Source organism: Hippoglossus hippoglossus, chromosome 17 (genome assembly GCF_009819705.1).
Source record: "Hippoglossus hippoglossus isolate fHipHip1 chromosome 17, fHipHip1.pri, whole genome shotgun sequence".
Classification (NCBI taxonomy): domain Eukaryota; kingdom Metazoa; phylum Chordata; class Actinopteri; order Pleuronectiformes; family Pleuronectidae; genus Hippoglossus; species Hippoglossus hippoglossus.
The window spans coordinates 20,064,166-20,079,074 of record NC_047167.1 but is presented as its reverse complement, the minus strand read 5'-3'; the positions used below and the strand labels follow the sequence as shown (position 1 = coordinate 20,079,074).

Genomic DNA, 14,909 nt, shown 5'->3' with positions numbered 1-14,909 from the left:
GAGTTTTGCTTTCTTTCATTTCACTCATTATCAGAACTTAAACCAGAGACAAGGTGCTAATCCATGACACACCATGTTTTGACATTGCTAATGTAAGACACACGACTTACTATCTCAATTATTTATGTTATTACAAAGTGCTTTAGAAGGAATCTTGTTCATTAGACCTTTATTTATTATTCCTAAAACCCAACAGCTAGTTAAATATAAGGGGAGAGTAGAGCTTGAATTTAAGGGTTCATCACTGTTTTAACAGTATTCATTCCTTCATTCTATATGTGGGATAAATGATAGTCAAAAATGTTTGCAGACAAAAAATACTTAGGGTCATTCAGAAACTGAATACATTGATATCAGATTTTTGTTAAATCTACTATTATATAATTGTGTCTTAAACGTAAGCATTCTGGGCTCCTCTCAGTATGTTGTCTTTTGTTCTCCACGATGAGGTTTTGGTAATTTCCAAATAGCCAACTATGGTTCCAAAACAAAACGTGAGAATGGATAACGATCCTACAAGAGTACATGACAACTGAGGATGCAGCAGGTGTCTATTTGGCTAAGAAAGAAGGTGACTTACCACAAGTCTAAAGGTCTTTACTGTGACTATGGGGTTAGGACTGAATTCATATTGGAATATACCCCTGGATATTTTCTGGCATTGAGTTTTGGCATTCAGGCTTGAGCGTCTTTCCTGATGTGAAATTGAAATGCTTTTCTTTCGGTTTAACTCTTATGGTTGTCCTAGTGTATAGATAAGACTTCATGTCTAAAGCTCTACATAAGCCTCTGTGAAGCTGAAAGCTCTTCAGGATGTAGTGAATACATCAAATAATCTTGATTTCTACGCAAGTTTGTATTTTAAAGGCTCTATTTTAATCTATTGCTGCCGTTAGGTTGTAAGACATTCTATACATTTTTGCGATTCGATTTTTATTCAATTCTTTTGATAAGATATTCGACACGTTAGCGGATGTCGTTGACTTACTAAAAGACTATCCCGCCAAGTACGATATGAATATACAAAATATCAGAAGACCACAAAATCTAAGGGAATAAGGAAAATTTACAATTTCAGTGTCTCAGATGTGACATCTTGCTTTGCTTGACCAATTGTCCAAAACCAAAAGATATTCACTTTAATTTAATTAGAATAATTAAGTGTCTGAAAAGACCACTTTTGCCACTTTTGCATAAAAGATGACATGAATGACTAATCATTTATCATAAATAGATGTCAGTTACCTCTGCGTTGATTTGACTAATGGTTGTTGCGCTACATGTACATTTACTATTTTTATGGGTTAATTCAATGGTGATTTAAAAACCTAAATGTACACATGGGAATATTCAGCATTTCATGGAACTGTAGTTGTTTTGAGGAGGCTGTATCACCATCTGGTTCAATACTAGTTACGCTAACTTGCTGCTTTTAGCACTGCAGCTGAGAGGATATACTATATAGTGCAAAATGTGACATGACATAGTGCTCTGTGGTTTGTTTTTTAGGGTTGAACCAGTACCTTTCTGACAAAGGTGGAATGCAGGTCAGGACCACTGCACTTAAAAAGTGTTGTATAACAGCACAATGCAACACCTTTGTACATTGTTAAACTGTACATAAGGTTTAAAGTATTGCGTAGTTAATGTTTATGGAACTAATTACAACATTTGGAATACTCTCAAGCTCTAATTATTGTTATTATTGACTCTTCTGCTGGTTATTTCCTAGATTAATGAATAAATCATACACATTATTAAAAATGCAATAGAAACAATGGAAAATACTAATACAATTTCCATGTAGTATAAAGTGAGTTCATCAAATTTCATGATTTCAAGGACCAACACGCAAAAACCTAAAAATATTCCGATGCATTTTCGTAAAGACAGAGAAAAGCATCAAATTTTCACTGGTGAGAAGCTGGAATGAGACAATGTTGCTCAAAACTCAAATTATTATTTTGATTTCTTTAATCGACTAGTTGTTTCTGCTTTAGGACACACAGCTCACATATAGCCAGATGTAGGCTGTGACCACACATTGAAGCTTTGTACATTTTAATCTGGGCGGCTGCCACTCTGCCATTACCGGGAACATTTTCCCTCTGAACATCAGGGATTTTCTGCCAATCTAAATTGCCCTTGATAGCTTGGTCACAATGTATTTTAAAGGGATATTACAACAAGCTGTGCCATATGGTGCTGCTGCAACCAATGCGAAATATTGCTGTCAAAGTATGTGCCTTTGAATGTCATGGCCAACTGACTAATGCCACCATTAAATCTCTATGTACACCACTTGAGTAGGGTGACTTTGGCAACAGTCAGTGTCCAAACATCGACCGGCCTTGACTGATGACCACCAGCCAGTTGGCAAGTATCATCCAAGTCAAACATATTTCTACAACAGAATGTGACCTGTTGTGCAACATTTGTCAGTTAAATAGGTTCATTTTCTCTTCGTCGTAGTTCCTAGCAGTGTTTCCTTGGCTGAGTCATTTTGAGCATGAGGCAGTTGCACCTCCAAAACGTTTTCTTTCACTATAAACCTTCCCCACTTCTCCTAGACTTGAGATTTTGTTTTTATTGCCCTCACATCCTTTGGACAGCGTGTCTCTTGTCATTTGTTGGTGCAGCGCAGACAGAAATTGCGATCTATTTGGGTTGGTGGAAGGATCTGCATAGCTGCATGTTAGAAATTCCAGTTTTGAAAACTACCCAGCTAAGATTCCTCACTTATGTGATCATTCTGTGCCAAAATCCACTGGGTTTGGGATTCATCTTTCTTTCTAGCTTGTTTTTTTTATGTACTATGATTTTATCTAATCTTTGATACAGTGATGACATTTATAATTTACTAATTTATTAGTTGATTGACAGAAAATCTGTCAATTCATATAAAAATTTAACAGGTTCAGTTACAGCTTCACAAAAACCAAGAGGTATTTGCTTTCCTGTGTGAAATATTTGTTTTTGGGTTGCTAGTTGAAGTCATTTTGAGATAATTTTATCTTTTCTCTCAACATTAAAATACCTTGTATCGTTAAAATTATAGCCTATTAATCAGTGAATGAACAAATTAGTAATCCAAACACTGAAGGATAACTGTGTATTCCAATCCTGCTATGGTGCTGGTCTTAAGAAAATGGTGACATTTAGCTAGGGAGTAGATTTGGTGAGTTAAAAACCGTCTGTCTTGAGCTTACATTCATCCTCTGATCACACTCGGATGTATTGAGTGAGTGACAGCTCTGGATGCCCAAAAATCTGATTCTCCTTTTTAATTTCTGCCAGAGCATGAAAATCAGACGAGGGAGGGTCTGCAGTCACACAAATTCTACACGTGCAGATGACTCAGATGTTCATACGAGCAGGGGAGGATGTGCAAAAACAGGAAAAGAAATCCAGCTTCTGGGTGCATAGTGGACAGTTTGATTCTGAAATATGTCCCATTAACAGTCTTTCCAACCTGTCCAGTCACACTTGAATAGAAAATTGGTTAAATTCTTTTTTTTATGAGTATTATAGGGATTTCCTTGCTAGCACACAGAGGGCCTGTTGTATGTTAAACTGAGGAACCATACCATGGCTGCTATAGCCTTTCCATACAGACTATAAGCCTCTTAGTGAGAGAATAGGGTATTGACCAAGGTGCTCTACAGCCGGAACAATTATGTAAGGACGTACAGTATTACCAATATGCTAAAGTTGTGTATTCTCATTGTGATGGGTTTGATTTTTAGTTTCAGGATGGATGGATGAGGCTACACATGCTTTATCTGTAGATCCATATCTATGTTTATCTGTATAGAAGATCTTTTTTTATTATTTATTACATGTGTTAACAGACCGGATACTTCCCTGTCACGATTCCTGAACTTCATTAATTTTATTTGTTGGTACCTTCACAATGAGGTGGTGGGGCATAAATGCAGATCTGTGGAATTGGAACAATGTGGCAGTCATTCTACATGAAAAGACAGAAATACTTATATAATATTACACATTATTAATGGTGGACTATGGTTTAGCATTGTTGCTGCTAGGTTGACGCCTGCTAATCCAGAGATTTTGAATGCCTAAAACAGAAGTTTAAAACCCCATTGGCCCTGTTTTAGTTTGAAGATGGAGATGTTTGGTAATGATGAAGCAGCTCGCTTCCTGATTGGTTGTTATCTGTGACGACTCGACTACCAGCGGTGAATGCAAAATGTTGTTAACACTTAATGTCAGTAACAGTTCCACCTCATCGTGGGTCCAAGAAAAGAAATCCCTGCTCTTGACTATTCACCATTGTTGTTTCTTGTTCTTAGTATTTTCTGTAACCAGGCAACCAACTGCAGAGTAGTACTACAATCACTAGTGTACGCACATGGTCATATGTTTTAAGGTGTTTTGGTAAGGACAGGGATAATTACCGATGGGAAGCTGAATTCCTGGTGTAGACAGATTGTTTTAGTTTTAAAACTAAAACCTTCTAGTATAGATGTCGCCTAAAACCTTGTGTGATTTACTAGACCTCACCTTTGTGCTCAGGTTTTGTCCATCTGGCTATGAGATGTTTGTAGTTTGGTCTACTTAATGCCATATTGCAGCATTTACCAGTAACACAGAGCAGTTATTCATTCTGGCTTGAGTAAAGCTATGAAATTATTGCATGCATATTGGCCGTTAACTACCGCCACAATGCTATGAATGTAGTTCCTCATAATTTGTTATTAGTGATCACACCAGGGCTGTATCTCTTAGGGAAACCCCCCCAAACAGTCTTGGTTTGTGTTTTACTCCTCTTTCCTCTTAGCAAACTGACGGCAGGTGTCAATTTGCTGTTTATAATCCCGGATGCTTGTGAATCTCTTCTTCTTTTTTTTTAAGAAGTCCTCCTCACATGGTCGTGTTGGAGATGAATTGGCCTGGAGTGCACAAGTTACATTTGGAAAGGTTGTATTAAACAGAAGGCAAGGAAGGCAGAAAAGATTAATTCCCTCTGTTCCAGACAGCTGAATATTCTGCTTTATATCACTTCTGCTTCAGGTTGTCAACCACATTTATTATGTCGCAGTTCAAACAAGTGAGAAAAGCACCAGTGCTGTATATTATATGAATTACCTCTACCCATGCCTGAACCTATCCGCTCTACCAGCTGAGTATCTGTGTCTTGGAGAGGCCCAGCGAGTGTGCGTTTGTGCACGTTTGTGTATCTGTGTGTGGAGAGGGCGGGGCCTCCTGATTACACAACATGTGCTAGCCTTTGCCAGCAGCCGAATGTGTGCAGAGCGTTGTTTTGTTTGGTGCGTTCAGTGCAGTATCTCCTCGTGTAACGGCTGATGTTGATTTGATAATCCACCAAGACTGGCAATTTGAGAGTGTGTGACCCTCCCTACAGAACAGCATGACAACGCAGAAAGTGGGAAGGAGAAGCACGTAAAGGGAAAGTCTTGATTTTCAAATAAAAAAATGAACACTGACAGTTCCCCTTTCTGCATGACCGATCAGAAAGACAACTGTGCCTGTTGATAGTTTGGAGGGGGGGGAGACAATTTGACAATGGGTGTGTAGTATGCTTTCTTTAGTACTGGGCTGCTTTCACTTTATTCATGCCAAAAAAAACAATCATATCCTGTTTATTATTGCTCTGTTAGTGACCATGCTTTCTGAGGACTGAGGGCTGTTTGGTTACATCTTCATTTCTCAGTAGAAAGCGTGTTATTACCCTGACCTTGAACTTTAGAAATGTGGTTATATTTGAATAGTCATCAACAGTGGTGTGCTTTAGTGGTGATGCTGCGTCAGTACTATTCATGTCTTGTTCTTCTTCCTACAGTTAAATTTATGACTAGCTCATTTGCAGATCAATCATGCACAGTATTAAGAGACTGACACGTGGTGGAATTGTGAAACTAGGTTTCGCCTGTGTTTTGTGGAGGCGTAAAGTAAAAGCTAAAGAAACGTTGGGATGATATTTTGTTTTTACCAGCATTTCTCTTCAGTTGTAAGCCTTACACAGTTTTATTGGAAAGCAATCTTTTTGGTCTGTATCATTGAGCAACAAGAACAGAAGGAGAAGTATTTTTTTCTGTTATTCATGTGCACAATAAGGAACTCGTAGCTAACCTGCTGAGTGTGCTTTGTTGACTGTATGACTTGTTTATCTGCACCTTCTTGAATGAAACACCTGAATGAAAGTGCTGCTGAACGTCATGCTGCATAACTGCTGTTCAGTGAGTGTGTTTGCTTAGTGGTCCGCATGTTCCTCCCAGTGTGACGATGGAGACGCTGTGTCAACCAGTACGCGCTGGCCCCGCCACCGTCTCTTGCACTGCAAAGCTGTTGTTTTACCATGTGTCGGGCTTGTGATCCGATCGACATCTCAAGTCTAATTGGATGTGGCAGGTGTAGATGGACTCTTGTCTTCAATGTCATAATGAGAACTGACACAACATTTCCCCCATGGTTTACTTTTTTAGACTGAGGCCGGCTCACTGCTCACGTGCAAGCCGCTGGACGGGATTCCTTGTGGTTCTGACACCTTGTGGGCTGCGGATGTTTTGTTTTTAGTCATGCAGGGGACTTCTCTGCTTCCATGAGATTTTAACACGGCCATCAACGTATCCTCTGTTGAAAGGAAAAACAGGTAGGTGTTGTTTGAAGGGAGGAAATGGGTCCAAAGATGATGAGGCAGATTTTATTCATTTACTTTCCATAAGTATCAATACATCAGTATTTTTGAGTTAGTTTATCATGTGTGCATATTATTTGAAGAGTAACCATGTTTTTCCATTAAAACATACCAAAATGACAAGCATGTAAAAGTAATCAGTGCTAAATACGGTATTTTACTAATTAAGAATTTGATGCCGAAATCTACTACTTCAGTGTATATTGATGTTTCCTTGAGCAACAGTTTCCCAGTGTTTGGTCCAGTCATGTGAGCCTGACGCTCACACGCCTAGGTCCTAACCTTTGCTCTAATCCCTCCCTCGTTCCCTGCCCCCTCCGTTTTAACCCATAATCAGCAGTAAAGGCCTCATTGTTCTTGTCCGCTGCTTGGGCATCTGATCATTAACCTACATTCAGAGTGGTGGCGGTAGGCTTCTTAAGGCTCTCAGACTCTGGGACCAGTTTAATGGGCGTGTTTCAGTGAGTCCTGTTCTGAGCCTTCTGCTGCTGCCAGTAAACTTAACCCTATTGACGCCTCCTGCATACAAACATTAAACCATTTTATGAGGCTTTTGATTTGTGTGCAAGTTGTGCCCTGTGCCTCTCCCTTCTGAATTTAAGGCTATTCCTGTTTTATGGAAGCTTTTGAGTGATGGATGTGGCTGTGAAACAGTTCAGCACTCAATCTTACATAAGAATACACATTTAGTGCACAAAGTACATTATGTCTGGGTCTTGCAACAGCTTAATGCTAGGATTATTATGAATTAAGCCAGAAAATTTGGCTGTTTGTCAGTATTTTTCCTAAACTAACATGATTTGTCCTTGGATGAATTAGAGGAGTACGCTCAATGAAGCATAGAGGGGGCAGAAAATTTACTTTGTCCTATACTTTGAAGTATTCAAATAACAATCTGGCATCTTGGCAAGATTTATTAGCTTCTGTGAATGTTTGGCACCAGTTCACTGTTTCCTGTTCAACATTTACTCACCTTTTTACTGGCGATAGTAGCCCATGGCTTTACCATGTGGAGGAGGAGGAACCAGATCTCTGGCTGATGCATTTATGCAACACAACAACAACTGGAATGAAGGCCAGACACTCTGGTTGGACGAGGCGCGTTTTGTCTGTCTGGGGTTAGGGTAGAGAGAGGTGAACCGATGCCTTGAGGGATTCAGTGTCACTTGCTGTTTGTCCATGTTGAAAAATGCCTTCAGTTCAGAACAACCACTGACTGGAGAAGGAGAGCTGCACATAATTTGGAAATTTTAATTTGGTTTGCAGTTAATCAGAGGATTGCATGAATGTAGCCAAACTATACAACTAGATACGGCTTATACATGTGTTTATTGTTATTATACATAAATAATCTGTGGATTTTGAGCACTAGGGCTCATAAAGCTTTTTTTCATGGGTATCGTGTCTTTTTCTAGATACAATAACACAGCAACCTGGCTTGGTTTACTATTACTTTCATCCATGATTAATCCAGTAGTATTTTATCAAATGAAAACATCACAAATTACCAGATCTTTTTTTATATATAGTATAATTACCAGACTATAATGTTTTACAATAACTCACAACCTCAATGTTAATTTAATACACTGAGAATAAACGGAACCTTCACACATATTTGTAATAAGTAAATTAATAATTTCTCTTTAACATTTTCATTATGTTACTGACATGTTTGAGATTAGGGGTTTTCTTTGTCTTGCCAATGGGAAAATTATTGAACATGACATTAATAGGCATATTATAGCTATATTTAAAACATACTGTGAGGTATGTATTCATTGCCTTTTTATATAAAAAGGTGTATAGTACACATTTGTCAGCTGGTTGCCTGTGTGGGTTGTCATCTGGGTGGGTGATCTGAAGATGGCTGGCTCTTTGCTGGTTATTGTTGCCTCTTCTGCCTGTCTCCTGTAGTCTCTGTAATCGGGCCTTTTGCGCATGGCTTTGTCCTGCTACCCATTAGGGGGAGGAGAGAGAGGAGGAGGAGGAGACGGAGGTTTGGAGTGGATGTGCAGCTGAGAGAGACCTCCCCCATCATTTAGCCTGACGGCATACAGGACCAGAACCACGTGACTGGCTGTTTACTGTCGCAGCAAGTGTAGTGTGTCTCCTTGAGCATGTTTCGGGATATTTGTGGTGAAATGCAGACGCCAGATTCATTATATATTTCAGATATTGTTAATAATTGAATTATTTGCACTCCTGTATAACCTTTTTGACTAGAGAGATGCATTCAGAGCTGGTTTTCCGTCAGTTCCTTTGTGTGTGCAGTCGTATGTGCAGCCACATGGGAGACCAGGGTAAAATCACATGTATTTTCCACCCAGTGTGTGTGAGAGCTCGCAGCAGGCCGTGCTCTGACTCTGGAAGCTGTAGTGGAGTAATGCTGCCGTTGCAGCTGCTGTTGGTGGCGGCAGTGGTGGCGTACCCAGTGTGTCAGGCTCTGTGCTATTCTTAGCCCCCTTCCCTCCCGGTCCCATCCTGCAGTCACTGGATCAGGTTTCCATACTGTGCGTGCTCCTCATCCATTTCGGCTAGGCCTCCACCACACACGCTTCATCCACCTCAAACACACAACTCCACACCAGCCCCCACCGCACTCCCCAAACCCCCAAACACATAGACTCATGCAAGGGCACGCACTGAGGCAGCCACTCTGCTGTCAGGGCCAACATGATCATGCACTACAGGGAAATGGTTGTTATTGTTGTTAGCCAGGAACCAGTGGAGTTAGTGCAGGAACACCAGGTTATAAATAAATACAGGGACATCTGCTTCTCAGAAGGACAAGCAGCGCCGCCAGCACACTTAACTTGAGATTTCACGGACTTGGCTTATGCATGGTGGAAGTTTTGAAATTGAAAAATTCTGACATATATTGAGACGAAAAGATAATAATATTTAAGCCCGGTCATATTTTGCATAATCTGAAAAAGCTAAATGACACCCAGCCTGATAACCAGCATGATTTGGTCATCCTCCAAGACAACTGGTCCATTAATTACAGCTGCAGCTTGTAATTATTTTAGATACAATCATTCACGACCCATCACTCTGTCTTAAAGCCCCGTCTGATCTCTTTAAATGTCTTCTTTTATCCAACCAAAGGTGTAAAACAATTTTTTTTTTTTAAGAAAAGCTCCAAATGAAAGTGAAAGTGGGAACCCAAAAAATTACTAAATTGTTCAGCTAATAAAGCTGAAGACAAACGAAACAATCAAACAAAATTTGTTGGTCCAGCCTTACTATTAAATTGATTGATCGATACTAGTTTCAGTCAGATTTTAAAACCTCTCAGCTTTTACGATGTGGGGTTTTGCTCCGGTTTTGTTTTTATCTTGTAGTAAACTGAATATCTGTAGTTTGGATAAACCAAGCTATCTGTAGATGTCACCTTGGTCTCTGGCTCTCATTTTTCAATATTTTCTGACATTTCTAATAAACAAAAATAACTATTTGATCAGATGATCAGTAATTGGCTGCTTAACTGATAAGAATAATGATTAGTAGCAGTCTTTGTATATTTAGTTATTTTTCTTGTTTGTGTCTTCCCCTTAGCTGCTGAATTATTTACCACATGGCTGATGTTAAGACTGAGGGAACCAGCCATCGTGACTGACTCTACTGTCACATCTCTCTCTGTTGTGCATCTCTAGTTTACAGCTGTGATTCTGCACTGTTCAGTTTCATTGGTGATAAGTGGGTTAGGTAATTGTTGCTATCAGTCAGTTTTCACTGTATTGGGTCCCATGCCAAACTAATCTGGGTGTTAGTCGCTGTGAACTTTAGTAGTCATCAAGGCAGGGGTTTGAGCGAGACTTGAAACAGCCCAAGGATAATGGCAGAGCTCGCAGAGGCTTATGCAGCCCTGAGCTGCTCATGAAACGCAGCGAATGTGAATGCCGAACTGGCGAGTGCCCAAATACCTCTGTAATTATAGTCACACCCTCCTCGCCTCGTCTCCGGGCCAGATTGGAGTCCTGTCAGCGTTTGTTTTCTGGTCTGGTCCCGGGTTGTCCATACTGCTTTAATACCCTCGATACACTAGCCTCTTTACACCAGCGTGTTCACCGTGGGCTGCTCAATTCTTCCTTTCAGCTGGCTGAATGACAATGCTGCTGCATACTGGCTAACTGCTGACTAATGATGGACCTCTCACTGGCCTCAGCTGTGTAGCAGGGCTGTGTGCTAGAAAAACGATACCTGTCAACACTGTGCTATTACTCGGGATCAGCAAAGGCTGTAAAGATATCCGAAGAAACAAAAACGTGGGATTCCTTTTAAGAAGTCTAGTCATTTTTATTTATGGCGATTAAGTGCAGACAAAAAGGATGAGTGAATTCTGGCTGGAAAGGCAAATGGCATGTGACTGTTAAAATAACCCCTGCTGTCTAATGAGATTAAATATTATAATCAGGTTGTAGTGTTTATATTTATATATTTAATTGCAACAGCATGATTAATTGCATGTTTAGTCACTTAAAATAAAATAACATGCAGACCAGGAGGGCTATTTAACTGTGGCTGGAAGCAGTATGTTATTGGGTTGTATGTTCATCCCGTTCTCATGAACGTATTTTGAGGGAATTTCTTTAAATTTGGCACAAAAGTTCACTTATACTAAGAGGAACTAGATTCTTGTTGTCAAAGGTCAATGTAATGTCATACCTCAGAAAAGCTTTGAGGTCATTTCATCACTGAACTGAGTAGAATTTGGTCAAAGGTCATGGCCAGTATGACTTAACAAAACACATGTGGCATTTTATATCCAAAAGGTCAAAGCTAAACGTCACTGTGACATCATAATATTCTGTAAATAGTACTTTTTTTTTTATCAAACTTAACTACTACGTGCATACGAGTATGAACACAGAGGGACGTAAACTGCAATTTGACTGGTTGACTGAGACGAGCAGTTACAAGGCAGTAATTTTAGTTTCTTAATGTGCTGCACAGCAGTTGTTTTGTTTATGCCTCTGACTTGCAGCACATTAACTTCTTAAACTTATAAGATTTGTGGCTTTCACATAAATCCTCGATGGGCCACAAAGTTGTGAAAGTGACGAGCATGAAATGCCAGACATTGCTCGCCATCACGATGACAGTTGTGTAACTGAAGGCCTGCAGTTTGTTATGATCCATTTAGCTCCAGTGGTAGTATGTTTTCAGTTCTGCGTCATACATAGGCATGGATTGATTAAACTGACATGACAGTGTAGTTTGTAACTGGTGAGTGTGCCGTGTATAGAACCGGCATGTTTGATTTTCCAGTTATCAGCTCCATATTTTACTCCGGTGACTCATTACTTTGTTCCTTTTGATCGTCTGTGTGATAATCGTAATTGAGAGGCTGCTCACATTAATGTTTTTTATTTCTAGTTTCCAGGGTATTCTTTTGGTTGGCATACCAACCCCCTTGCTAATGTTGAATGTACTGCACTTAAGCTAGTGTGGTATTTAGGTTAGCTTCATGTTTTTGTGCTCATGTGAGAGCGAATATTCAATTTTTTTTATTTAAAAATGACAAGCAAATTGATATTTGATTAAATTACAATTGGTAATCAATTGATCTCAGGGTAAAACTCTCAGGATATGTGTTGGACCTATACTCTAACATTGTTTTACAACACTTAGCTCCATATATTCTCCTGAAGTTGACCAGAGGTGCTGTATGTGAGACTGCAAACGTCTGAGTCAGTTGCCCTCTAGTAAAACCTCAGGAGAATGTCAAAGTGAACCAATGAGGGTCATGTCCTGCCTCCTGCATGCTCTGCCCAGACGCTTCCCCCTAACCTCAATGCTCCAGAGATCTTCCTGGTGTTGTGAATATATCTGACCTTAACAATCTACCTCCTGCTTTCTTCATACGCGAGACGTAAACTACAGAAAATGACCGGACCCAATTTTCCAGAGTCCATGCCTAAAAGGGGGCTTATGTATGTGTAGCAGAGTGATAAAATCCATTAGTATCCTGTTATCCTCCAGCAACAGATATATGTCACTATCACATGTTTGTCTACTTTCGTTTTGGTTAATCAAACCAGTACTCAGCTCTGATTTTAAAAACAAGCTGCACACTGGAAGAAATCCCCAGAACTGATGGAAAAAGTTTTTGTATTTTTTAGACATGTGGGTCACTCACTCTAATTAGAATCATACAGAAGAATCAATAATGGTTCTCTTCTTCGTAGGTTACATGTTAACTTTATGAAATTATATTTGAGTAGCAATTGGATGCATGTTGAGTAATGGGGCTGTCCCAAACATTTTGGTGGAACTGTGGGGTTTTCTTAGTGTAAAGAGATTCTGTGTCTGCTGTTGAATCAGACACTAATTATGAGTGAGTGTTTAAAAAGAAACTGCAGGGAAAGTTTATTGAAAGGTCTCGAGGTATTTCTTATGACTATAAATCGCCACGTGAGAAGATAACCGACACATGTAGGCTTCATCATGTGCATGTTCGGCTAAGTGCTTTCTCCACTGACTGCAGGCGTGCACAGTGCCCCCATTGACTCCGCTGCATGTGCTACTACACTGACACAGACCACATCAGAGGGAAGCTTGGTTACGCTGATGAGTAGGCTGAGTGACAACATGCAGGGGGAGGTTTTCCTCTCAGAAACTCTCAGTTCCTAAAGTTGTGATTCATGCTGCCTTTGTGTAGTTGTTTCCTGCTGTTGTGGAATGGAACTTTGAATAAAAATCCCTGATTAGTGATCCACTCATCCTACATCCTGAAACACAGCTGAGTTACACTTGGTAGCCGTGGTGTTTTATACACCTGGGGTCAGCTCCAGTTTCCTCTGTGATGCAGTCGAGCCTGTTACGGGTCTGAAGGATTCTCATTTAAAGGAGACATGATGCTTTTTCAGTGCGTATTTCCTCTAATGTGTTTTATAGGTTTTGTGTAGAGAATAAAGAATTTCTTCTAAGTTAAAAGCCAAAAAGTCTAGTAAAGGAGCTCCTCTCCCCCTCGTCGGTTGTCCGGTTGATACCTCTGCATCATCATGATGTCACGTGACATCTGAATAAGGCACGTTTAACGGCCAGGGAGAGCGAGAGTGGAGCCCGACATTTCCTCCATGCGCTGGAAGAAATGATGATGCATAATATGTCACCCCTAAAAGTTCCTGTGCTTAAAAATGTCCTCCCACTGTCTGGTCTACACACTGCCTGTGTCTAGAGAAACACCGTCACCTGCTGTGATGTGGCAGAGTTGAAGTCTTATGGCGGATGTTTGTCTGTCTCCAGGTGCATGATGACCCTACTGCGCTGTAGCTGTCACAGCTAGTCAGGTGCCGCACCATGGCCAAACCTGGGAGCGACAGAGATGGAGCCATGGTGGATAAGCAGGCGGGGAAGAAGGTATGTGAACACAAGCACACGCAGACGTCATACATGTCGACACTGAAGCTATCATATTTGATTAGAACTGTAGGAATCTGGACGAGGCGGACCAGAGTTTAACGCAACATGCTGTCTGAGGGCCGCTTATTAAATATTTACTTGCACCGAACCGACTCAGCATAAAACAGCTACATTTCTGAAGCGCGCCCCCCCCCCTCAACATTGTTGTATTAGCACTACTAATTATCCATTCTCCCTAAATGAGAAGGACATTTTACATCTGCTGTTAGTTTGAATGCAGAAGCACCTCTCAACTTCACTCTCCTCTACTTTCAACATTGCCAGACAGACAGACTCTTTGCACAGCTGCTACATTGCTTCACTGAGATCAAAGCAGCGCCACACTGCAGAAATTTTTCCTTCTGCCAGAAAATGTATTTTCCTGCGCGTAGAATGCATCTTGCTGAAAGTAATGGAACTGAAAAAGCTTTATCTGCAGATCAGTGTTAGAACCCAGTAACTGGAACTGAAAGGCTTTGGGATAAAACAAGATGTTACTGTTTAGGCCTGATGCAGCGAGATCGGTCACTTGTGGGGTTAAGCATTAAACATTAACTTTATATTCTACATTTTCTGTAAAATAAGATCCGTGTGAAATGTTTCTGATGTTTGGAGGAAATCCTTTTTATTTGAGCTGAAAGGATTTATTCTATAAAATAAAAGGTAGCACATATGCAGCAAACAAACACTGATATCAATATATCTGTGAAAGGCTGATCAGCTGATATCGTCAGCCAGTCGATATATCACACAGGCTCTAAATGAAAGAGAAATTATAAGCAACTATTCTGCTTATCACTTAATCGCTTACATTCAT

At 40.2% G+C, this 14,909-nt stretch overlaps 1 protein-coding gene across 2 annotated transcripts in view; it reads left to right on the top strand.

The window, feature by feature from the left end:
* The window catches only part of ankrd12 (ankyrin repeat domain 12), a 29,880-nt gene that overhangs the window by 2,870 nt on the left and 12,101 nt on the right, over positions 1-14,909 (top strand). For both annotated transcript variants that reach the window (XM_034614735.1, XM_034614734.1), the window contains exon 2: positions 13,937-14,050. In XM_034614735.1, the coding sequence (XP_034470626.1) occupies positions 13,991-14,050 (60 nt within the window). In that variant the 5' untranslated portion in view covers positions 13,937-13,990. The remainder of the gene's footprint in view (positions 1-13,936; positions 14,051-14,909) is intronic.